The following is a 27,684-nucleotide window of genomic DNA, read 5'->3' on the forward strand; positions in this document are numbered from 1 at the left end:
TATATACATATCTACATATATATATATATATATATATATATCTAGACATACATACATACATACATTGACACACATATATATATACATATCTACATATATATATATATATATATCTACATATCCATATTACTAACCGAGAATGCTAAACCGGATGATGGACGCAGGCACATCCGGCCATGGGCCGTAGCTGCAAAAAGACGTACTGCGCCGGCGCAACAAACAGTCCGCGAGAGTCGGCTGAGGACCCGAGAAAGGCGGACAAAAGAGGGCGAGAGAGGCGGATGAGGGTCCGCGAGAGACGCAGGCGCAAAAAGAGTCCGACAAGAGCACAGAAAACAGGAGTGAGCACATACAGAAAGGAGTCACAAAAATGAGGCTCAACAAGCACCAAAATAAGGAAAAAAAACATTACAGAGTACTCAAACGAGGGGAAAGCACGAAACACATTGCACACGAAACTAAACACACCAAAAAAAAAAAGAACAGACGAGCGCACAATAGCAAGGCACGACCATCCCCCCCCCCCCACCCCACCCTACAGGCACGGGACGGGATGGGACACACACCAAGAGGGGGATTCAACAAGCCCATGGAAGACCAAAAAAAGAACACAAAACCACCCCACAGACCCTACAAGCAAGGGACGGGACACACACAAAGAGGGGGATTCAAACAAGACACAGGAACACAAAAAGAAACAAAACGCTCGCGCAACAACGATCCCCCCCACACATCCATAAGAAAAAATGTCTCGACTCCAAAAACGCAAAGCTCAACTAAAGCTTCTAACTAACGATGTACCTAAAAGTAAAAACTTCATGAACTGCATTAGATCCTACAATGGTTCATTTGCTTTTGCATATACCAGAGTAAATATCAGGCCACCAAAAGGCAATGGCCCATACTACTTTCGCATATGTGCACAAATACTGCATCGCATTGGAACAGTGCACCCTGAAACAAATCAACAACGCAAATATGCACAAATCTACATCCTAGATCCACATGACGCAATCTATCAATCAAAGTGTTGCATCGCAACAGGCACGGATTCAAAACGAAACACCTCCCGTCTCAGACATACGTTAATGGCAGCGAAGGCTACAACGGGCTTCTCACACAGCACAGGCAAATCGATTACAGCTCCAAAACAACACGTACCAAATACTACACATGCAACAACGCGCCTCTCAAACGGCACAAGCAAAACATACACCAGGAAAATTCATTCGGATTAATGAATGTCATTTGCAATCATTGTCATTCAGTTCACTTCCCTGAAGAAACAACTGGCAATACAAGTTATACATTTACACGTTGTTGTCAAAAGGGTCAAATTAGACTGCCTTCTTTACATTCATATACTGAATATCTACAGAAGCTTATAACTGACGATGTACCTGAAAGTTAAATCTTTATCAACTGCATTAGATCCTACAAATCGGTATCCACTATGAACAATAACGGTGGCACTGCACGTGACATCCGTCTTGAAAAAATGTTGTTTATTGATGAATGTTCAATGGCATGAAGTCACTTACTCAACACCATTCATAAACTTCTACAAACGTTTATGAATAATAATATTCGATTTGGAGGAAAGGTACTTTTATGAGGAGGAGATTTTAGACAGTGATTAGCTATTCTTCCAGATGCCATGCACTCAGCTATTGTTCAGTGCACCTTAAAATACGCAGACAATTGGCATTGCTTTCAAAAGATACAGTTAGTAAAAAAAGATACGATGTCCAGAACCAGATCATAACAATTGCTTATTACAACTGAGAGATGGTACACTCACCAATACAGATGGACTTCAGCCACATATTATTACAATTCCTCAAGCCTTTATCTGCGACGACTTAGTTACAGAGACATTTGGAACAGCAATCTCATTAGACCAAATGCCCCTTTTAACACAACGCACTATATTATGTCCAAAAAATATTAATGTGGAAAACATAAATACCCAAGTCATTCCATTACTTCCTGGAGAGACACAACTCTTTCTAAGCTCTGACAAACTTGACTCTGATCACAACAATAACCATCTTAAATGACCTTACAAGTTCTGAGCTGGAATTACCTTTTACACTTAAACGGCGTGTACAAAGAAATTTTCAAATAAACCTTTACACTGTGCCACACACTTTATTGTTTGATTTCTATTTGCATCATCTACACCGTCACACTATTCTATATCTCATTCATACATCACGCTCTTTGTCATTCCCAACAACAGGGGTTGGCGAGCGAAGCCCACCCCACAGACCCTACAAGCAACGGACGGGACACACACAAAGAGGGGGATTCAAACAAGACACAGGAACACAAAAAGAAAGAAGACGCTCGCGCAACAACAATCCTCACCACCCCCCCCCCCCCCCACACACACACACACATCCATAAGAAGTGACACCCAAAGCCACATATTCTAAAGTGAACGTCAACACCTTCACACTAGACAGCATAGGTGTCAGCATAGGTGGATCTCCTTACAATAAAGCACTATTAACCGTTCAACTGCAGAAAAGGAAACATATTAACAGTGACTGCGATCCTCCGGAGTGGCAGCAAATCTGTTAATAAATGGTCGTACATGTCACTCAATATTCAAAATACCGGTCCCAATCACAGAGACATCAGTATCCACTATGAACATTCACAGTAGCAATGCCTGAGACATCCGTCTTGCAAAACTGATAATTATTGATGAATGTACAATGGCATCCAGTCACTTACTCAACACCATTGATAAACTTCTACAAACGTTGATGAATAATAATATTCCCTTTGGAGGAAAAGTTCTTTTATTAGGAGGAGATTTTAGACAATGCTTAGCTATTGTTCCACATGCCATGCGCTCAGCTATTGTTCAGTCCACCTTAAAATACGCAGACAATTGGCATTGCTTTCAAACAATACAGTTGGTACAAAACATGCGATGTCCAGATCCAGAATATAACAGTTGGCTAATACAACTGGGAAATGGTACACTCACAAATACAGATGGACTTCACCCAGATATTATTTCCATTCCACAATCCTTTATCTCAGACGACTTAGTAAAAGAGATATTTGGAACAGCAATCACATTAGACCAAATACCCCTGTTAACACAACACACTATATTATGTCCAAAAAATATTAATGTTAATCACATTAATAACCAAGTCATTTCATTACTTCCTGGAGAGACACAGATCTTTCTAAGCTCAGACAAAGTTGACTCTGATGACGACAATGAACATATAAATTTCCCCTTAGAATATTTGAACACTATTAACCCTGCCGGATTACCACAACACGACCTTGCCCTTAAAAACGGAACAATAATCATGCTATTAAGAAACCTTAACACAAAACAGGGTTTATGCAATGGCACATGGTTAGTCGTCAACACCATGACACGCAATGTTATTCAAGCGACAGTTCTTACAGGATCACATGCTAACAATACTGTTCTCATTCCTAGAATTGACCTTACAAGTTCTGAGCTAGAATTACCTTTTACATTGAAACGCCGACAGTTCCCCATTAAACCTGCATTTGCCATGACCATCAACAAATCACAAGGACAAACCATGGACAAGGTTGGCATCTACCTCTCTGAACCCGTTTTTGGACATGGACAACTTTATGTTGCCTTCTCACGTGTTCGCCGTTCATCTGACGTTAAAGTTAAAATTATAAATAATCCATGCCAAGGAAGACTCATTCAAGGACAAGACACCATCTTTACTGCTAATGTTGTATACAAAGAAATATTCCAATAAAACATTAATATATGACAAACACTCTATTTGTTATTTCTATGGGCATCATCCAAAGCTGCACACTATTCTATATCTAATTCATACATTTGACTCTTTCTCATGTCCCAACGCCAGGGGTTGGCGAGCGAAGCGAGCAGGGGGCAGAGCCCCCTAGTATATATATATATCAAAATACCCGTGCTACGCAGCGGCGAAGCACTGCTTTAAAATTTTTATTAAGAAGAAAAGTAAACCTTTTTAAACTGAGGGAAAATGAATCAATAATTATTTGTTAAGGATCTCTTTGTATACCACGTTGTCAGTTCGCCCCTCCGGTTGTAATATGACCAAACTGTGTGCTGAGCTTACTGTTGAGCATGCAACATACAGTTGGCCATGTGAAAAGCAGTCCTGCCTCAAATCAATGCCAACCTTTTGTAGGGTCTGTCCCTGAGACTTATTAATTGTCATTGCGAAGCAGAGCCTTAGTGGAAATTGGAGGCGTTTGAATTGAAATGGGAGATCAGAGGGTATAACGGGGATGCCAGGAATAAAAACTCTCTCCCCTGAGCCACCGCCAGTAAAATAGTTGCCTCAATGAGGTTCTTTTGCAGACACTTGACCTGAAGTCTCGTGTCGTCACAAAGTTTCAGTGGCTGTACGCAAATCCACAATCGGTTTCATATTGTTTTCGTACCTTATCAATTGTGTAATGTGTTTTTTGAACAGGTTTGATTCATCGAAGTGATCACTCCTGCTGCGTTCAGTCACTTCACGTGAGTCGCTCTCTTGTGTGATGTTGCGATGTCCACGGGTTTATTTAATGTTAGCTAAGACCCAGCAGTTAAAAGTTTCTCGCTACAGCAATTTTAACTCTGTTACAAAGTGATCCAAACTGTCGTTTATACCTCGTGTCTTCTCATTAAACTTGTATCTCGCGAATATGGCATTGCAAATGGCAGCGGGTCAGTTCACGTGCTTACGTGGGAGGCGTGATGACACGATATATTTTGATATATATCAAAATACCCGCGCTTCGCAGCGGCGAAATACTGCTTTAAAATTTTTATTAAGAAGAAAAGTAAACCTTTTTAAACTGAGGGAAAATTAATCAATAATTATTTGTTGAGGATCTCTTTGTATACCACGTTTTCAGTTCGCCCCTCCGGTTGTAATATGACCAAGCTGTGTGCTGAGCTTACTGTTGAGCATGAAATCTAACGTGGTTTGTGCCCTTCTGAATGAAAACAGTTTGCATTTACCTTTTTAATAAAAGGCGAGCTTTTAAGCCTGAGAAATCACCCCGTAAATGCACACGTTGCACATGTGTTAATATGTATGCTTACACAGTATTAAAAGACACTCAACAATTAAAGTCATTTACCTTCGTTCCCGTGTTTGACTCGTGCTGTAAATCTCTTCCTTGTTTTCAGTTCACGTGATTACGTAGGAGGCGTGATGACGCGATACGTGACTCCGCCTCCTCCATTAGAGTATATGGACAAAAAACAGGTTCCAGTTATGACCATTACACGTAGAATTTCGAAATGAAACCTGCCTAACTTTTGTAAGTAAGCTGTAAGGAATGAGCCTGCCAAATTTCAGCCTTCTACCTACACGGGAAGTTGGAGAATTAGTGATGAGTGAGTGAGTGAGTCAGTCAGTCAGTCAGTGAGTCAGTCAGTGAGGGCTTTGCCCTTTATTAGTATAGATTTATCATGTCAGACACTTCATTCTTAATATGGAAGCACTTTCCCAAGTTGATCGGCCCCCATGTTAGTGTGGGGGTATCATAATAAACAGATTATATGTACTTGTAGAGCCATGTCTAAAAGGTTTATTTGCACTTATTAGCTACAGTTAAATAAATGGACCTTCTGGATACTGTAGATAACAATCCTTGATAAAAAAAAAACATAATACTGTGAGAAACACAAAGTTAACAAAATATAAGCCATTTTGTTCTTTAAATGTACATGCCAAAAAGCCAATTAATTCCTTTTCCTTACAGCAGAATAAGTAGCAAGACATTTAGAGCTCATTGGCTGGATCCAGAACTTGGAGCGTGCCCTATGATTAAAGAACTACCAAAAACCATCCCTGGTCTGGAGGACATTGATGTCAGTGGCAGTAAGTAGAACTACATTCTGATGCGTGACATTATCTACTATGCAACTCTTCTAGCATTGTGATTCAAATGGTGTATTTAAAGTTTTATTAATTTTACATGTTCTTATGATAAATATAATACAACCAGTAATGGCGCACTGCATGATAATGTGCAGTGAATACACTTGACTTGAGCATTCTTAGTTTTCATACTCTTTCTTTGTACGTTTAGCATTCGTTTGCTCAGAGGTTGATGCGCTTGCTGCTTCCTGAGCAGCTTTTCTTTTCTCCACCCTAGCGGCCCGCTTCTTCTCTTCTTTCGTCGGCATCTTTTTGCGTTAAAACTGATTAAGTCAGTGTTTGTGTTGCAATTACTTAGTATGTTTTCTTAAATTTTTCACTTAAGCTGGCACTTAACTCTTCAATCTGCCTCAAGAATGATTTAAGATATGAAAAGGTAGGGGAAGTGACAGCGAAGGTGGTAGGGATGAGAACGGCCTCCATACGCATGCGCCGCATGGCCGCCCTGCTGGCCACTGCCGAGAGTTGATTCTACAATAAAATAAAAATAAAAAGAGGAATAACCTTGGAGGTCAATCATCACCCCAAAAGTGGAAAGTAGGCGTCACGTAGTTTATGTGTACCAAATTTCAGGTCTATAGTTCAAACGGTTTGTGAGCTACAGGTGATTTAAAATCCTGGACAGACAAACGAACAGCCACGGTAGCATATTATATAAGAAGAAGATAAAGATTACCATGATGGAGCATATATGATTTATAAAGAGAGAGAGAGATACGATTGCCCAAGTTTATTTTTCCCAATATGTGTTATATTCTCACTATTGGGCACTCATCAAAAAGAGAAGACTAAAAGAGCTAAGTATAGTTTGCGGACCTCTCACTTTACCTATACATGTATCTTTATTGGGTGACGGGAATTGGAATCCCTGCTTCTTCACCAAAGGTATAGCCCCTTTCACCTTTATCCGTCTGCATTGCTCAGTACAGCCAATAGGCTTTTCCTTTAAACAGCTGAAAACTCTCTGTGGAGTTTGCCTTTGGTCCTGAATTTTAGGTATTTTTTAGGGTTGCATGATTAATCACATATTAAACTGCTAATCCTATTTAAGGGCCACTCTGAAAGGACCTAAGTGATCATATGCTGTAGTCAGCTTTGGAAATTTGTTCAGCAGTCTTCTTCTAGCATGACCTCACTACATCATATTTAAAGTGATGGTATTAAGGATGGCTCCAATCCTGGCTCCTAGCACAGGGCTCTTAAAGTACAGTCTATCATACTGTAAATAGTATCTATCTATCTATCTATCTATCTATACACTTCGGTGACACAGATTACAGGATGCTATAACTCAGCCCTGGAATTTCTGTTTAAACATTGTCTTGCTCTGACTCTAAATCTGACATCTACCTTTCAGGTGCTCTTTTTGTCTTACTAGTCCTATGGACATATCCCAGAATGACCTGAATTTTATCTGTTAGCTGTATAGTATACTAGACATACTGTACAGTGGCTTTACTAACACATCTTAGATACTTAGAGCTTGTTTCCATTAATACTCCCTTAATCCAATTTAGAGTTGTAAGGGGACTCGGGCCTATCCTGGTAGCACTTGGCACAAGATAAGAAAATGCCCTTGACAGGCACCATTTCATCTCAGGGCCCTATCATGCACAAACCCACATTCACACTCACATGGGGATCAATTTGGAATCACCAGTTACCATAACTTGCTTTGGTAATGAATACTTTCAGGATAGAATTGAATGATAATTTGCTGGAAGGAAGTTTCAAGTTGGATGGTAATAAAGACCCAGTGTGGGGTTATGTGCATGCATCTGCCTTGTGATGGACTGGTGTCCTCCTATCCAGGGCTGGTTCCTTTCTTGCTCTACAATAAGGTGGTGGACATCAACAAAGGTAATTTTTTGCTACTGTGACGCCACCAGGGGTCATACAGTCACCCTAACCTGGACACAGACAGGCAGGACACCCGTATTTATTTACAGCAAAAGTGCACAAATTACCAACACCGCACCACATCACACCAATACTCAGTCCCTTCATTCTGCCAGTCCATCCGCCTCCACTCCTCCTCAGGCTTTGTCTCCTTCCTCCTGACTCTGACCATTCAATGGAGTGAGGCAACTCTTCTTATTCAGGTCCCGGGAGTGTTCCAGGTGGCTCATCAGTATTACCTGGAATCACTCCCAGGTGTGCTGGAGGTCCTGTATTGGGCTCTGCAGCTCCCCCTGGTGGCCCCCACAGAGCCCAACAGGGCTTCACCAAAATCCAGCTCTCGACATGCCCTGTTTGAATCCGTGGTGCCACAGCTGCCCAGGATGGCTGCCCTCTAGTATCCCAGATTGCGTTACCAATGCCCTCTCCCCTGGTCCTTCCACTCTGTTGGCATCCCAGCCAGGTAATGGCTGTGGCCGCCCACCACACTACATAATTTGAACTCTTCCTCAAATATAAATATATCCTTCATATTGATAGAAAAATAGCATGTTGGCTTAGAAACTTCTACCTTTGGCTAGATTTAAGTCTTCCATTCAAAGCCACTTGGATCTCTTAATAGCAAGTCTGACCCAACAGAATGCTGAGATGTCAGAATTTACAAAAATATTGTGCTAAGCTAAAGTCTGGGTCTGAGATGAAATTAGATTTGGATAAGTGGTAGTGTGCATCATTAATAAGCATCTGTGGTTGTGTTAACAGACAATGCATGGGTACTGGCAGAGCTGATCAAGAACCTGACCACTAACATTACTTCCATTACTGAAGAAGATCTTAAAATTGTGTTGACGAAAGTAACAGAGGTGGTAGAAGTTGGAGCGCTGACCCCTCCACTTGGGCAGGTCATTATTGATATCATCAGCAATGTCCTGAAAGCAAGTGATAACTTATGGGACAATGCAAACAGGTAAGCTGTAATGGAGTGAAGAGAACAGTCTGACAGTCTGATGATGGAAGGAAAACCCAAAGATTCATTACAAAAATGGGAAATTTCAACTTAGTCTTGGTCTGAGCTGAAGTTAGTAATAAAGCACAATCTAACATCATAACTAAGGTGCTTATGAGTTATAGTTACAATGTTTGTAATATCAGGGTGGGAATGCATGCTGAAGATTGAATCAACTAGAGTTCCTTTTTATTATAAATCTACATCTACTTTGAGAGTGTGAGCAGGTTGAATGCCCAGTTTGGGGTGACATGATGAGATAATGCTGAGGATGGATATTGCAAACCTGTGGAATCTGGCACTTTTCCACAGTAAATATCATTCCAAGTTGCATTTGTCTCATATTTAAAAAGTTAAATTACTTGCACTAAGTCACATAGCATTGGGGATCACATCTAAAAGTCTGTGGTGATGTTATAGGTTTATAGGGTCATGATTGTTATGTATTTGGCCATTATGAACACCATTTTAAGGCACTTTGCATAACTACTGTGATGATTTCATGTTTTTATTGTGTACTTGTGAGCACTAACTAGGAAGTTGGGTTATATGCTCATGGAAATACAATGACCCAAAGAAGGGACTGAACTAGATAGTCTGGTGATTATAGTTCAGTGCCTTAGGCCACTTCAATAGCCTGCTATGGTGCAAGCATAGACAACTGTCTGACTCTGCCCATTAACAATCAGTCATTCAAACATATTGCATGTATTTGGACATTGACAAATCTTGTTTTGCTTTTTACACTGATTTGGTGGGACAGTGTATGATTGCATTCTGTATTTTCTAACATGCCTAAACTATTCAGAATCACAGAGATCCAGTGTCAATCCTAGAAGCACTGAGCACAAAGCAGTAGCTCTTTCTGGATGTGGCACACCTGACTTTTGTACTCACCATTGTGCATACCCCAACTGTAAACTTACTTGCTTTGAACCAATATAGTGTGCGATTGACCCAGGATGGATCCTGCTCTCTTACCTGGCCTGGAAGCCAAAATGAGGGGTGGTCAGGAAGCGAGCTACAATGTTCCCTCTCTGTGCCAGGAGTTAGACATGGAGGAACACTGTGGCAGCTGGTCCACTAGAGGTTGTGTCCTAGCAGCCACATATGTACGTGTTGATGGACAGCTGGGGAAGCAACCTGACTGGGGTGGTTGGCAACCCTTTTCCTGGGTGGGATGCCAGAAATATGGAACAGTGGGAGACTGCCTTCTATGGGCAGATTGTTCCCCTGTACAATTGACTGAGTAAAGGGCAGCATAACAGTTACTGTATGTGCACTGTCAGGTTCAACGGCAGCTGCTGGTGGAGCTGCTGGGAATTAACTGCTGAGCAACCAGGGTGGTTCTGCCTAACCTGAAAATGCTTCCGGAGGTACTAGATATGACAGGAGGTACTGCCGGGTAAGGAGTTAACAGAAGGAGCCCTCCACTTGTCCTGGGGGTTGGAATTGGAAGCAGATAAGGGCAACACTTGTCTGGGAGGAGTGGAGGAATAAAGAGAAAAGGAAGGAAAAAGGAAGAAAGATCTGTGCTGTACTGTATTTTAAACAAAAGAAGCCTATACAAAGGTATTGTCTCATTTAAAATCACTTTATTGGAACTGGGACTGCTGTGGTACAAGTCTAAGTCTAAGATGTATGGGTTTGGGATGTGTAAATAAAGCCCCAACACACACACTGGGACAATGTGAGACTGTTTAGAATCTTGTTGGGCTCTGTAAATGGATTCAGATACATTTATAGTATTGTGACTACTGGGATAAGCTCAACCAACCAGAACACAAACTCACTTATTTTATTGGAAAAAAATCAAATGATGCAGATAGTCCTCTGGAGTTATCAGAGACCCACTACATTTAAAAAAAGGATTTAATTAAATAGTCTCTTTGGGTTAACAGTTACCTTTTCCTTTCCATGAGTGTCAATTGTCTGAGCTCTCAAAAATGTAGTGGTTCCCTCTAGAGGGATAAAGCCTGCTTTAACTTTGGTTAGACATGGTGCTAAGCAAAGTTTCTCGTCCTTCTTCATTGGCCAAAAGTGAATTGAGTCATCATCCTCCAGCCCGTCTATTTGTCTGTGTACTTTTTCAAGTGACCAGAGGAGGCAGAGCTCTTTGCAGGGATTTGAGTTTACTAGGCTAGCTCTGCCCTCCAGTGCTTTTATCTCCTTTACTGGATATTATCTGTTCTGTTGACTTCCTGTCCTTCCTTGAAGAAAATGACAAACATGCTCTGAGGATTCTAGAGATGTCTATCTGTTTTCCTAGGGTTTTCTCAGTGCCCTTTGCTTGGCCATCACAAGGAAGAGGAGGAGGAGTGATACATAGCACTACTTGAAGCTGTGCAAAGGAGAGTCGCCAAGTGTATTCAGAACATGTTTAATTCTGGGATGGCTTGGGAAATAATCTTTTTTAGTCTTGAGCAGAGCAAGCTTGTGAAACCTAATCCAGGTTTTTTTTTTTTTTAATTCTCAAAGAAATTAAAAAGGTTAGTCTAAACAGTGTTCCACCTGCTCAAGGACAATAGTAGCAAATTAAGGGGAAGTGAATTTAAGATTGAAGCCAGAAAGCACTACTTCATGCATAGAGTATTGGAAATCTGGAACAAACCTCTGAGGCATGGATTTGAATTGGAAACACTGACAACCTTTTAAAATGTGTCTAGATGAGATATAGGACAATTTAACTATTAGATAAACAAATAGGCTTGATGAGTTGAATGGTCTCCTCTAGTATTGTAATCTGTACATGTGATAATAATGACCCTACAACCTATGACCCTATAGTATGTCAAGGTTCTTGTGTTGTTATTGGGACCACTAGGGGTTGTTGCAGCACCCCAAACACCAAGCAGAACTACATGGGCACAAGTCCCGGGTTCAAACGCAAGATTTTTTAACAATAATACCTTACAAAAGGCTTCTCACACATTGTATAAAAACATATTCTTTTCTCTCTTCTTTCTCTATCATTTATTCTTCCAGTCCTCCCAGATGAGCTTTGTCCTTCTTCTACCCGATTCCAACTTGCCTGGGTGAGACTTAGCAACTTCTTTTATCCTGTGCTAGGACGTATCATGTCGGAAGTAATTCTGGGTCAAGCGGTAGTCCCTGAAAGCATCTCCTGGTGACACCCATGGAAACCAATAGGGCAGCTCCACAGCTCTCTAGTTCCCAGCATGCCCTAGGGGATTCCATTTGGGTACTGAGGCCCAGGTATTCTGCCATCTTGCATATGGAGTCCTCCCTGATTGCTTCATTGTCCTCCTGGCTGGGTAAGGGTCCTTAATCCACTCCTGCCTGGATGTCGACAAACTCCTCATATTGTTGGCTCCTCATGCCAACATTATGCAAAGACAGGAAGTGTCTTGCCTTTTCTTTCTTCTGGCCTCCCAGGCAGGTAATGGAATGAGATCCATCCTAGAAGGGACATTAGCCCAGGGGTCGGCAACCTTTTGCTAACTGTGTGCCAACTTAAGGTTTCAAATTATTCAGAGTGCCAACATCACATATCATTTTATACAAGTCGAGGTCAATATTCTTATTTTACCATATATTTTATTTTTATATTTTAATTAATTAATATATAGTGATATTCAATAATATGTAAAGTTGTAAACAACATTAAAAGAAATAGAGTTTCTTGAAAGATTTTTTAAAAAACGTTTTTATTATTAATGGGAGCCTTGCCCTTGCATGGTCTTGGCCAGTTGCTCAATATCGACAACATACTTTGTCACTTTGAGTTTGACACAATTTTCTGAATGTTCAGGCGTTAGGCGACTACGCTGTGATTTAGCACTGCTTTCATGTGAGAGAAAATTTGCTCACAGGAATAGGTTGATCCAAAAGCTGAAAGAAGAGCAAAAGCAATTTTCTTCAAACAGATGTAATAATTCGGAAGGGATGTCCAACAGCTGAGAATAGCTGCAGACTTTTCTAGATTTTCATTTTCCAGAGACTTCCGTAGTTCAACAAATTTTGATGTCCATAATTCTGAAGATCTGAAGTCAATCTGTTGCATTTCAAAGTCATCAATATCCATCCAACTAAATAGTTCCAACTGGGTAGTTTCCAAATCAATTATATCAGGCTTAATGAGATACGAAAATAAGGATCCATGAATGTGAAAGTCTTTACTTCGTTTATCAAATTCTGCTTTGAGTGCTTCAATGTACTCTTGAAGCTCATCTACATTTACTTCAAATTGATTTGAGAGATTCTTCACATTCGGGAAGTACTTGAATGCTTTGATGTTGATATCATGGGTAAAAATGTCTAGTTTCATTGTAAATGCTTTCCAATAGCTGAAAAGATCAAGTACTGTTTGTCCCTGTCCTTGTAATTTCAGATTAAGTTCATTTAAATGTGTGCTTATGTCAGTCAGAAACATCAACTTTAACACCCAGTTTTCATCATTCAGTTCAGGAAAATGTTTCTTTTTTTCATTAAGAAACACCTTAATAGCTCCAAGACAACTGACAAATCTATTTAAAACGTTGCCTAGACAAAGCCAGCGAACATTGCTGTGTAGCAGAAGATCTCCATATTCACACTCAATTTCTTGTAAAAGAAACTTGAACTGCCTGTGAACCAGTGAAGAATGAGAAATTATAAACTATTGACTATTTCAACAACAGTTGTTATCACAGAGACCAAATTCAGAGATGAGGTCTTTGCACATAGGCTCTCCTGGTGTATAATACAATGAAAATTCAAAAGTTTGCGGCCAACATGATTTTCAAGAAGTTTTACAAATCCTTTCTTCTTGCCAACCATTGCAGCAGCACCATCGGTTGTCACACAGAATAACTTGTTTAAGTCTATGTCATGTTTAGCAAAATAACTAATAAATGCAGTCAAAATGTCTTCTGCTTTGGTTGTGTCATGAAGTGGTAATAAGCAACACAACTCTTCATAAATGTGATTATTTTCAGGATATCTTGCAACCAAGGCTAAGCGAGACAAATCGTTTAAATCAGTGCTTTCGTCAAGCGCAACACTAAATACTTGAGATTGTTTTAATCCAGATATTTGTTTACTTGTTACATTTTCAGCTAAATCAGTTATGCGCCTCTCATCTGATCTTGCAGAAATTGGTATTTCTCTAATACGAGTGAATATAATCTCCTTATTTGGTAAATCACCGAATAAAATTTCAGCACTGCTTAAAAAAGTTTCTTTGATGTATTCTCCGTCTGTAAACGGTTTCCCTTTCAAAGCAATACATTCAGCTATTTTATAACTACATTCAGTAGCTTTAATCTTCATTCCAACTGCTTTGCTCAAAATACTAGTTTGTTTTTCGAAACCAGAAATAGCTTTTTTGATAGCTTCACTTTTCTCTTCTGAGGTTTTAAACTTAGACTGGTGTTTTGTTTGAAAGTTTCTTTGTACACTAGATGTGCGACACACTACACTTTCATGACAGAAAGCACACACAGCACGATCTTTTTGTCCAACAAATCCATATTCTTTTGTCCAATTTTCTTGAAATGGTCGATGATCAAGTTTCCTTTTCTTTGCAGCCATATTTAACAAAAATGATCTTCTGGAAATATAAATAAATCAGCAAATATCAATGCCAATATTTACATATAAACCACTACTTATAAGCAACAAAAAACTTTACAAAGATATAAAATTATTTTATGAATTGTTTAAGAGCACACTCAGCAAACACATCCGGTTCACATGCATATTTATTTAAATTACCGAGTCATTCAGATTTTCAGATATTAAATACATAAATACACACATAAATTTGTCCGTGTAAACGCAGAATTATAGATCTACATACGTGCATATGAGAGGAAAACCGTCAGTAAACTGTCAGCTATAACTAGTCATAATGACACTACAATGCCAATCGCTGTACACAGCTTGTTTAGAAGCGTGGGCCTTAATTATATTGACGTTTTTTCTAAGTAGATCTAGGAACTAATAAAAATATGACCATCTCAGTTTTTTTATACAATGGATATATTTAGATTAATCAATATGAACCATATATATTATTCAACTACCGGCATCCGGCCTTTGTAGATCTAGATCTGCATATTTGCAGCATGTGACCGGAAAGTCGTAACCAATGTTCATATTAGAAAACATTTATAAAATGCAAAAAACCAACGTTGTTCTATAGTGGGTATCGTTAAAATATCACCTGAAAAATTATATCTGTGCTTGTATACAACGAAATCCAGATATACACACAACAGGTTTTAAAGCAAATGCGCCACAATTTTTTATGTAATAGAATTTTGATCTCGCTAGTTGGCATTACTGTCGTGAGTTTCTGAGATTTCGCATATAGACTGTTCCCCTGACCTACTTAGACTGCTATTACAAGAAGTCTGGATAAGTCTGTGGCTGGTACCCTGCTACGCCCAAGTGCCGAAATGAGCGAGGAAACCCCGCTAATCGATTTATAATCAACTTTATACAGGAAACGTGAAGAGTCTGCGTGCCATTTGAAATTGCTTGGCGTGCCAAGTGTGGCACGCGTGCCATAGGTTGCCGACCCCTGCATTAGCCCATGCGTGCTGTCTATTGCATTATGAAATGTGCCAATGCAATAAATAAATATAAAGAAAATTTAGTCTTTTGCAAAAAATGTTCACCTCTTCATTTTTCCTTTTTTTATGTTGGAGATAATACAATTCATTTTTAGGGTTAGTATACATTTAAAAAATGTGCTTTTGACAACATTTATTCTACATAGTTACACATTTTTAAGACAGAAATCTGCTATTTCTTGAAAGAAAAAAGATATTAGTATTTATTAGGCCTTATGTTTATGCCCTTTATATTCAGAGAAAATTGAGTGCGACAGTGAGACTCTGCCTTTTAGGCCACTGAAGATCAACTTGACCACATTTCTTCTTGCTTATTTGTTGCTGAGCTCTCCTATATTTTGCACTTTTTTCTTTCCAAAGAAACTGATAACTTAATTCAAGTTATGCTTAATCACTTTTGCAGAAACTACAGTTAACATTCTTCATGTCACAGTGTTGCAAACTCTACTTGCTACTGTTCATTACTAAAGCACAAGCAATAGCCTATAAGTATGACACCCTTCTGCTATGTTGGGCTTCACTGCACTACAAAGCTGACATTCAACAAATATTTTTTTCAATGAAAGGAAATATTGTAAGTACATAAAGAGTCCATTGTTGTCTTTTTATCAAAATAAGTAAATGTGAAGAATTTTAACATATTAGTCCATTTAGGCCAACATAGAAAGTCAGTCTCTATTGACTAACATTTTTCAAAATATGATGATTGTCGACAGTTAAAGATTATCAAAGTACTACTGTCTGTGCACTTATTGGTAACATATTCCATACCTCTAGTGTTGTGTGTGTTAAGAAAAGGTTTGTACACCACGATTCTCCAATAGACTGCTATGTTCGTCCATGAGAATTATGGCTGGTATGGTCATGGATGACTGACTTATGTAAAAGCATAACTGGGAGTATTGGAAATCTTTACATGATGTAATGTGATGGAAGCATACATAGGTACCTGGAATATGGTCTTCCTGTAGTAAACTCAGTAGGTTATCAACATTTCCGCAGCAGCTTAAAGGCCATGCAGCACTATTGTGCTGAAGAGTAAAGGTCATACATGATAGTGCCACACAAAGTAAACATCATGGTTGGTTGCCTTTCTATTATTAGCTGATCATAAAATTTTTGTTAGCTTCAGTTCCAAATCAACACAAAGCCACTGGCTTCAATGGAATAAACAGATGGCCGTAGTTCTATTAAATTTGTTCTTCTTAAATATTTTAATATCATAATTAGGGTGTTGTATTGTGTTAGCCATTATGAATGTAGTGAGAAGTCAAGCAAAATGACACCTTTTATTGGATAACTTAAAAGATTACAATAAGCAAGCTTTCAAGGCAACTCAGCCCCCTTCTTCAGGCAGCTTCATCTTGCCTGAAGAACAAGCCTGAGTTGACTTGAAAGCTTGCATATTGTAATCTTTTTAGTTAGTCAATAAAAGGTGTCATTTTGCTTGACTTCTCACTTAATATCATAATTAAATTATTTTGTTATTGCATTTGAGTCCTGACCTGGGGACTGTCTGCGTGGAGTTTGAACATTCTCCTCATATCTATGTGGGTTTTACTTCAAGTACGATATTTTTCAGATTCGTGTTGTATTCTGAAGTTCTAACCAGTAAACTGTTCTTCTGCATTTGCACATGGGGTCAATATTTCTAGTTATCATCGAGTTAATAGGAGCAGGCACAGTATTTGTATGCATGTAACAATACATCATTTACAGTATATCCCTCTTCATTGCCTACCCATGTACATTAAATGTCAGGCTGGCATTGTACTTTGGCTCAACAGTCCTAACATTTTGTTTACATTTCTAAATAGTGAAAAGCTGTAAAAAACAGAACAATGTACCCATAGACAACAAATGTAAGAAAGGAAAGTAAAACTTTGAAGGTTGGGTGTGCCCATCACCATAGACAGTTCCTGTAGTCAAGGGAAACAATTCTTTAACACTAGAATTACCAGAGTCTATGAAGAAACTCGTAGATCCGGCCCACCTTAAAACCGTTCTCACCTCTCTTTTATCTTCTAAATGTGCCGATTAACACGAGCAGCAAGCAGACGGCTATTCCATCACCCACCACCGCAGAACGTTCACTAAGTTTTCTCAGCTCATGCCTTGTTTGATTATCTGGGAGTGACTGAAGTGCTGGAGTTTTAGAGTGGAAATAATAGATCGCTATTTGGAACACACGCATTTCATGTGTGTTCCGTTTCTACAGTAATCTGTGTAAACACATTTTTAAAACAGAAACGTTTTTCATATTTTAGTAGTAAATGACAAAATGTAGGCATAAACTATATAATGTATGAAGCCTGAAGTCCAAAGATCAAGTAAACACTTTCACAAAGGATTCAAGAAATAGACAACAGTTTCATTGGCATAGCGGTAAGATATGCTGACTTGTAATCAAGAGTTCCCTGGTTCGATCCCCACTCACTCCTATATTTGCCATTTTCAGTAGTGAGCTGCTCCTTTTGTTAATATTATACAGTACACACATACATTTGGTTTGTGTCTGTAACACACGGTGTGCATTTATAGGACTTATAAAAGTTACCGTTTTTTTAACTTTTATTCTCTCTAATTTACAACATGTGTACCTGTTACAATGTACACGCTTCTCTCTATGCTGTGGATCTTATTACACACCTGAAAGAAAGAGACAATATATGTGAAAACATCATCGCACTAATGCAATATTATTTGAAAACGAACAGCGTCAGATCGGGTGTGGATTTATGTTGGCACTATTACTGAAAGAAAAAAAAGATCAACATGTGCGTTGATCCTGCAGCACTGAATAAGCTCACGCGCTCTAACATTCCCCCCCACCCCCCCAACCCCCTAGCTGGCTGCTTGCAGCTTGTTTTTATCGGCACAGTTAGAGGACAAAGGACGCTGGTGGAGAGGTGCGAATGGTTTTAAGGTGGGCCGGATCTATGAGTTTTTTCGTAGACTCTGGTAATTCTAGTGTTAAAGATGGGGATATTTGCTTCTCAGGTCCCCAATCACAGAAAGTCTTAAGAACCCCTTATGCTATCAGAATGCTCTTATCTCAGAAAGACATGCAGCAGTGTTTGGATGGAGCTCTGGAATCAAATCTAGGCTGAAGCTTTATACTATAGTTGTGTTGGGCAAATCCAGAACCACTACTACCACCATCACCATGAACAGCATCTGTAAGCAGTGGAATAATTTAAGTGTGATGTTCAAATTGCATGCGCTGTATTGTGTATGATGTAAATGCAAAGGAACACATTTTCCTGTTCTCTTTCAGTTATCATATAACAGACATTCTGCTTATTGAGCACTGCTTGGTAAATAAACCATGTAATCAACACAAATGTGCCAGTGCACAAGTGAGCTCTTGTCAAATCTTTGTGATGATTTTTCATGGAAAAAAATAATTTCTGCTCAATCAATGAAGTCCAGGACATACCGGCCGTGCATGTATTGTTACTTCTCGTTTGCTTGAAAGTTTCCTGTTTGACACCCAACCAAACTAACTGGAGATTGAAACAAAGTAACTAATCATCTACTAATCTGATCCAAAGCAAATGGATTAAGAGTGTGAAAACGCTTCAATGCTGAGAGATAAAGAAATGCCTTTGGGCTAGAAATTTCCAGGAGACTAAACCAAGAACAAAAGCAATAATGAAATGCCAACATTGCAAAAGAGTGCTAACCATCACTACAACTACATTAAGTCTGTATGGATTTTGTTTGTTAAATCTTTTTAATTTGAGTCCAAAATCTTTGCCTTCAGGTGCTGTATGGTACCATTTTAAATGGTCTCTGTGCAGAGACATCACATACAATCCAGATTTTGATGCACTTGATAGGCAAAAATCAACAATGACTACAAAATGGAGATGACCATGCAAATGAACAGTAAACAGCATGACAATGTGAACATATGCGTAAACAAAATAACAGTCAATTGTAATAATCATGAAATTTCCATTAATACAAATTAAACAATAACACAAAAGGAAACTTAATGCAATTAAATTAATCAATCATTTTCACAATAGGTTTTGCTTAGTAAAAACTTTAAATTTAAGATAGAGAATTTAGAGAGGGAAAGTCTAATCAATATGTTTAGAATTTTTAGCTTTGTTATTTTCTGACTTTGAATTTTGTCTTTTGTTTTAAACCATATTACATGAAACATTCAGTTTTTTTGACATTCTGTCCCCTTCCTATTTATTGGTGTTTCCTTCTAGTTTCCTGTTCTAATAGCTAAAGCAAGTCCTTGTGGACTTGCCGCTTTTCATGTCATGTGACTGGAAAGGGTAGTTCTGTGTTTGGTTGTGACCTCGTTAGGTGTGGCAACCTCACTAGAACTTCTGGGTTCTTTTTGGAGTGTGTCAGTTCCCAGCTGGTTCTTGTTGCCTCCTGATAGGTGTGTAGAACATGCTTTGAGGTATCTGAAGTCCTCATCGTATCCCCCAATAATTTTCCTATGCTCCCAACTTGGTCAGCATGACAAGGCAGAAAAAGCTGCAAAACTGCGTACAGAATTGAACCCAGCAGAACACTACAGTTTTATTGTTCTGATTGCCATGAATATGACATCTTAATATATTGCTGTATTGCTGTACATTAAATATATGGCAGTAATGTAATGGGAACAAAAGAGGGCATACCTTCCATGGTCACTCAAGTATTTTGTGTTCATGTTTTTTTGTTTGTTTTTTTCTTGATGACTAATTGTTTTTGATTTTTTTGTGTTTTATTCTTGTGCCTACTTTTGTTTTCACCTTATGTGTGCATCTTGACCATTATTTTTTTTACAAAAAACAGACGTGAGAATACATATTTTGTTTTATCTCTAGATCTCAGCTTCTAATTTTATTGTTATGACTCTCCTTTAATGATTTATGGAAGTCACTTTTTAAATTTTTGCTGGCCAAGATTAATGACACACTTCCTTAGTTCTCTGTTGGCTAAGCATGGCATCTACATGGTAGAAGTTGGCTTTGCAGTGAAGCAATACATGATTGTCAGGCCTTGAAGAAGCCATCAGACTTGATTCACATTCTAAAATGTTACAATAATATAACAAGTTTGGAAAGTGCCCTCTTGTAACATTGCTCTTCTCTTCTCCTGTCCTTGGTCCTGTCTAGTAAAGAGAGTAAGCTAAGCTCATTGTACAAAACAAATCAGCTACTGGTGGAAACTGGTGGTATACAAATATTGGAATGGGAGCTGGCATTTTTGATACTATTATATCTTTTATATATTAGACTTTGGTAAGTTATTACAAGTGAGAGGCTGATGTATACTTTCCCAGTAAAGTTATCCAGTTTGTTGGAACCAAAATGCAAAGTGGACAGCATAATGTTTCTGGTCTATTTATGGCAAGAGACAGTAGTAGACTTGCTGCAAAGTTGTCATGATCAGGTTTATGCTTTTTTTATGATTTCTATTTATTTACCCTTTAAAAATGATTCATTTTTAATTAAATTTTATACGTATTTAAGTAGTGTTAATGGGGTTTTGAAGATCAAGAAATCTATTTCTAATATTTATTTTTTGTTCCCATATGTTTTTACCAGTGTTAAATATTCACATTCTCCCATAGCGCTATTGTGTTTTTCTTATGGGCATTGCTATTTTGGGATGGTTTTGTTTATGGCTATGCCATTGCTAGTTTTGCTGACTGGGAATGTGCAGCACATTATGTCATAGGTGCAACCGCATAAAGGTCAGTGTCTTAGACTTTATCTTTGTTCAAAATTTGGATTCACGAATAAACAATTTTTAGTTTCTGAGTTGCGGGTTACTACAACTTTTTCATCCCTCTAGCTATGATTTATGTGTTATGTACTTTTTGGCTTTGATCATATGTTTCTTTTTTGGCTTAAAACCTACAGTTCTGTTCTTTGGCCATGATTCTGTGCAGGTGTCTGTCTGTACATCCTGATCTTTGTTTATTTAAATTTAGCAGTTTCTGGTTATGTCTCCTGTCTAAATTCCGATCTGTCTGTGCCTCCCAATTCCATTCTGTCCCTCAAAACTGTTCTCAAGCAGGTGTCAAGCTGTAGAAAAGTGAAGGTTGTGAACAGATTTGACATGCTAAGCAAACCTTTCCATTTAATTTCTGTGACTTTTGAATTTTCTTTATTTATAACGAATTATTGACTTTCAGCTTGTTCCTTTTCGTATTCTGTGCAGAATCTTGAATATCACTGATGCTGTAGGCAACAAAATGTTCTTTACTGGACAATCAGTCAACCTCACCTCTGACTTACTGGCTCTGTCAGCTTTGAACGTTAACTTCTCCTCCTTCATGGGGATCACCTTTGGTGTTTCATCACTCAACCATAGTTTCGGCCCCCAGGTAATAGAGCTGAACCTCCACAAATTCAGTTTTGGCTCCTAGTGGCATTATGACTTCAAAATTTCACATCTTGTGCAATATAATGAGCATCATTATTGGTGAGGAATAACTATGTATTTTGTGTTACCTATTTTATCAATCAGATTTTCATCAGCCAGATTCCCATTGATGATGCAGTGGCATTTATTTCCCTACCAAGTACACTAAACAATCACCTGGATTGGCAGATCTTGGAAGCTGCTTCTCGACTGCAGTTTCAGTTCTTTGCTAATATGTCACTTTTTCAGGTAATTCCTTACAATGCTAAATGATCCATTTGGTGATACAGGAAATAGTTTGCATTGTCTTACCTTTCTGAAATTGTTTTGATGTTCAGTGAAAACTAAATAGCTCATCTCTGAATACACCTCTGATTTGCCGTTGCCTGATTACTCTGCAGTCACTTGAGACCTTTGCTGTTATTTAGATGCTCTTTATCAAGCCTAATCTAATGATCTAATTCCTTTGTTTAAAAACCTTGTCCTACTGCTATAGTTTTATTATTCATTAATGTTTTTTATTATTACTTGGTTCTTGTTCTAGGCATTCATGTATATGTGTTAATTCTTTAGGTATAGTTTGCTCCCTAGTTATTCACCTTGCTACCATCACTTGCTCTTCTTGTTCAACCCACATGTTGACTAGCCACTAATGTCTCCCTGTATACCTTGACAAATCTAGAAGTGCAAACATTTTATGAGTTTGGGAGGTAATGTGTTTTGATTTTCATAGCATCCTCAACTGTGTAGCTACACGTTTATAGGGACACCCTGGCTTGCCTTCTCATTTGCCTCTTAGGACTGAGTGTTCACAATTTGGAACATAATTGTGGATATTTATGTTGTGTTTAGTATCAAAGAAGCATAAAAAATGGTAGCGCTTGCCACAAGGCAGAGAGTCTAATGGCGAGAACTTACATAGCAAAGTTACCATGGCGTAAGGTGTTTGGACCGCTTGTTTTCATTTTGACTGGTTATACTTAATCTCAATAGTGATTCTTCTCTGGCTAATTTCCTTAAGAGCTCCTGGATCTCTTACCAGAGATAAAACCTTCCCTGATTTTTTTCCACAATGCCAAGGCTCCTCTACACATCTGTAAGTTATAGGTAAGGGTCTCTGACTCACTGGTCTGAGGCACTGTATCCTTTCTGTGCATGAACTTTTGTGCACACTTCTGGAGACACTCACCACTGCATTCAACAATACAGGAATCAGGATGGAGCAAAGATATTCAAGAGCCCATGTATGTCCTTGACACTGTAGACACATGATGAATAGGTTAGGTTAGGGTTAATGGAGGATGCTCTCCCCCATAGGGGAGGGCTAATGCACAGGTACACATAAATATGTATGTAATATGTTAAAATAGTATTAATATTAATTTTCATCAATTCTAAGACACCCAAGGATTTTCCAATATTTATATATTATATTAAATTACAGTTGTCCCTATTTAATAAATATTGTTAACAATTACACTCTCTAAGACCCATAAATAAATTTCTTTAAAAAGATTAGGTCCAAACTTAGTCCACTCCAACAATAACATATATCAGGGTAATTATATAATTTTAATACTGAAACCACGAAGGATAAAAAATAGGATTCAAAAACATTCAGTGCCCTTTACTGCTTAACATCAGGGCCTAAATAAAAATTAAATTTAAGATTAGGGATTTAAACTCAGTCTTAACATTAGGCATAAGTAGGGTTCATATTATTCATAAAATCACTATCTTAACAGAAGGGCACCCTTTCACTGTTTTTAAGGTTAGTGTTTGGACAAGGGATAGATGATCTAATAAATTTTAGAAATTGGACGTACTGGAGACGTCTCAAAACACACTGCTAAATCTAATAAAGCTTCAAATGCAAGTGCTGGATCTAATTTTTGAAACTTAGTAATTTTTTCCTCCAGAAAAAAAATTTCTTATCACACACCCTACCACTTCCATCTCAACTGAACTATTAAACAGTTCATCAAAACCTTCACCCCATTCCTCTATTAAATCTTGAACTATTTCTAATTTTGGGGGTATCATAAAAATTAAAATGCCCCAGGAAAGCATCTTCTAAAACTTTGTATAAGTTCCTTTAATATTTCTAGATCCGTATCCTTTTCATGTATAATTAGACCAACTGCTTGAAACCATGAACACTACTTCTTTGTATTTCCTGACTTAGTGAGCTTTCGCGAATAGATGTTTAATCGCACATTAATAAACTGTATTGCTTGTTGTATAAATGAATCCATGAACCGTTGAAAGCATTTACAGTAAGGGGGCCTGGAGGCAATAGGGTCCACAGACACTACTGGAAGTTTCCATCTTATTACAGGAGACAGCACCAGTTGTGGTCTTCAACAGTGTTATAGAGATGATTCAAAGTTGATTCATTCAACACTGATTTAAAATTGCTGCAAATCACAACACTATATTGGCTTTAAAACCTAAAATAATACGTGCATCATCATAAAATTGACTTGAATAAATGTCTGCTATCTAGAATCACTAAAAATTACCCAGCATGCACTAAAAATTGTTTTTCATTCAGTTTTCATCCATGGCTTATGTATCTCCATGGCATTTAGTAATAATAAACAGGTGTACAATAGCATTGCCTTTTTCAATAGTGTAAGGCTTTGTTCTGATAAACAATGTAGTCTCATCAGTGCAATGAAATTCTTATCTGCATGTTTGACCAACATGGAGCAGGCCGCCAATATCTTTGACTACCAACCCAAATTTCCTTTCCTTGGGTATGTATAATTTGACAAAATAATACAGTATGAAGTATTGCCGAAAAGAGATGAGTTATACACATATAGTTTCAACAAATTGATGCTAAACTTGATTTTGCAATTGCATTGCTCAACAAAAAGGGTGTTTAAACTTTTAAAAGTTTTTGAAAGAAAGGCCCATTGCTCCTTAAGGGTTTGGTAACACTATACACATCTTTTGGACTCATACATTTATCAAAAAAGGGTCTAGATGAAAATAAACATAGAATAACTGTCTTTTGGAAGTTCAACATGGCTAAACACAGCCTACAATGAGACAAAATGATGTAACTTTATTCAAAAGCTGTAGTCTCTAGCAAGACAATAACCAGATTAGCTGAGAAGAAAATACTGTACCTGCAATCTTACATGAGATCCTGCTTTGCCTGGTATAAAACTTTGTGTGCGCTGATAACAGTGCTGTCCCTTAAGCCCCAGTGCTCTCCTGCTGCCTGATGGAAATTGTAGTCCCTTCTTCTTAATGTGCCAGATAGCATGTATTTTAATTTGTACCAAAGGCAACTGACATGCACAATTTCGTGAAAATCAGTTCAGCAATTTTTCCATAGAAAACAAACAAACAGACTAAACAAGACTAATAAACAGATTACAGTTGTCCATCCATCCATCCATTTTCCAACCCGCTGAATCCGAACACAGGGTCACGGGGGTCTGCTGGAGCCAATCCCAGCCAACACCGGGCACAAGGCAGGGAACCAATCCCGGGCAGGGTGCCAACCCACCGCAGGACACACACAAACACACCCACACACCAAGCACACACTAGGGCCAATTTAGAATCACCAATCCACCTAACCTGCATGTCTTTTGGACTGTGGGAGGAAACCGGAGCGCCCGGAGGAAACCCACACAGACACGGGGAGAACATGCAAACTCCACGCAGGGTGGACCCGGGAAGCGAACCCGGGTCTCCTAACTGCGAGGCAGCAGCGCTACCACTGCGCCACCGTGCCGCCCTAGATTACAGTTGTATTAATATAATGTCCACAATTTGAAACATTTTGTAACAGGGCTGAGTTTTCAATGTATAAGATAGAGAGTCTGATACAAGAAAATGGCCAAAACTTTATCTGAACTTACTGCTGTTCTGTAGTTTAATTGTAGTCCAGAAAATTAGTGATGAAGCTCACTTCAAGTCCTTTTACCAAAGTGCAAGATGATGGGACACACACTACAAAGAGGCTTGTGTGACTTGTGCTAGTGTTTTTTTTTGTCAGATTTCACAAATAGCTATAATTATCCGTGTCCATCGGACATCAAGACTGGGAATCTGGACATTAGGAAGCAGTGTTAGCATTTGGCAGCATTATAAGTGTAATTTGTAAAACCTGTCTATTAATCATTAAGGAATTTTAATTTGGATGGCAAACAGGCAGCAATGAAAACAATGTAGAAACTGTCCCAGGATGGCACAACAGACCTTCATAGGGTAAACACTAAGGCATTCCACACGCACTTACCAGTGATCTTAACTGTGGGCCTTTTAACTGATTAAAAAAAAAATCAGCTAGAAGAAAACTATGTAAACTTTGAGAGACAATGTAAATTCCACTTAATAAGAAGTCCTCACATTTTGTGTACTGATTAGCGGGATGTTGGGTTACTGCTGAAACATGGAATCTTCTCGCTGTACATACCTCCCTTTTATGCTTTGCATAAAGAATATCATGCTTTTCATTTTGCAAGATTATACTCCGAGTGAAGAAACAGTGCTTGAGTTTCAACCTGCAGCCTTATAGCTTCATGTCCATCTCATTAGGCAATGAGGTAAAAGGGATGCTTCACAGTGCCATACTGTGTTCCTTATGTTTGCTTCATTATTGGCCAACCCGTGATGCCAGTGCAAAAACAGGCATCTAAAACTTTTCCATCCCAGTGTACTCTGATCTTATTTTTCGCAGTACCAAGTATTGCATGCTCAGAAGATCGTTTTTTCAGAAGTGTTTGACCAGCTTGCTTGGCTAACAAAGGAAAATTTCTTTCCAACAGAAAAGTTTAGCAAATTTCTTAGCCCCTTCTATTAATGGCACCTTGGATAGTGTGATCTAGGCAGTAAAGGCTAGACCCTGAAACCCCAGAGCTGAGAATTTGAATCTTAGTATTCATATGTACAAACACAGCTAGCCATTAACCTGCTTAAGCTCCATTTGAAAGTTCTTCTATACTGTGTCTTAGAATATATGAATAAAGCAGTTGACCAGAGAGATCTTATATAAATTTTAAAAGTGTCAGTTCTCCTACAGTTCCTTACTTTAACTATAAAATCTACCTTGCCTCTCTTTCTGTCTTTTAGGACCCAGAAATGGCCAACTCACAACTAAGCACATATGTGGTATCTGCAAGTGTGACAAATGCCACAATTGACAATCTGAGGGACCCTGTTATCATCAGCCTGAAGCATCTCAACCCAAACTTGGTATGGCATTGATGACACATTTAGTGTAACTGTTGCCATGAGCTCAAGTTTACTGTTAATCTGGGATAATGATGCACTGACATTAAAGTTCCTTTCTTAAATGGAATATGGTTCAAGCCTGTGCAGACTGTTATTTTTACCTAGAGAATAAAGTTTTAAAACAGTAAAGACACAACATAAATTTGGAGCCTTACAGTATATACACATTTACATGGGTTTATAGGGTCATTACCGTCACATGTGCAAAGTACAGTGAAATTCCTACGTGTAGGTGCTTATTTTGCTACTCTTTGAACTTGAAAGTCACTCCTTCTTGCATTTCATGCTTCTGTTTGCCCTGCATCTATGCCTGATGTTCTTCAAAGAAATATGAGGCTTCATGAAACCGAACTATAGTTCAGTTACTGAATTTGTTTCTTATTTCTTAAGTTTATTGTGCCTTGTATTTTTCCCACTCAATTTAATGGTATTTCCCTTTGTTTTTTGAACAACTATTTTCTTCTTGCCTATTGTGTTAATGTTTTTTGTCTATTTTTTTTTTTGTTACGTTTTATGCTGCCCCTGGCTAGATCTTTCCTTGACTCTGGGCTTCTTGTTTGCTTATCTGTTACTGACCTTGTATTTGTTCATTGATGCTTTAGCATATTTAAACAGC

At 38.4% G+C, this 27,684-nt stretch overlaps 1 protein-coding gene across 1 annotated transcript in view; it reads left to right on the forward strand.

Moving 5' to 3' along the window:
* The window catches only part of LOC127529914 (adhesion G-protein coupled receptor G2-like), a 65,500-nt gene that overhangs the window by 3,656 nt on the left and 34,160 nt on the right, over positions 1-27,684 (forward strand). The window contains exons 2-6 of the mRNA XM_051935179.1: positions 5,767-5,885; positions 8,607-8,811; positions 21,609-21,774; positions 21,918-22,061; positions 26,907-27,029. Of these exons, the coding sequence (XP_051791139.1) occupies positions 5,828-5,885; positions 8,607-8,811; positions 21,609-21,774; positions 21,918-22,061; positions 26,907-27,029 (696 nt within the window). The 5' untranslated portion in view covers positions 5,767-5,827. The remainder of the gene's footprint in view (positions 1-5,766; positions 5,886-8,606; positions 8,812-21,608; positions 21,775-21,917; positions 22,062-26,906; positions 27,030-27,684) is intronic.

This window comes from Erpetoichthys calabaricus, chromosome 12 (genome assembly GCF_900747795.2).
Source record: "Erpetoichthys calabaricus chromosome 12, fErpCal1.3, whole genome shotgun sequence".
Taxonomy (NCBI): Eukaryota; Metazoa; Chordata; class Cladistia; order Polypteriformes; family Polypteridae; genus Erpetoichthys; species Erpetoichthys calabaricus.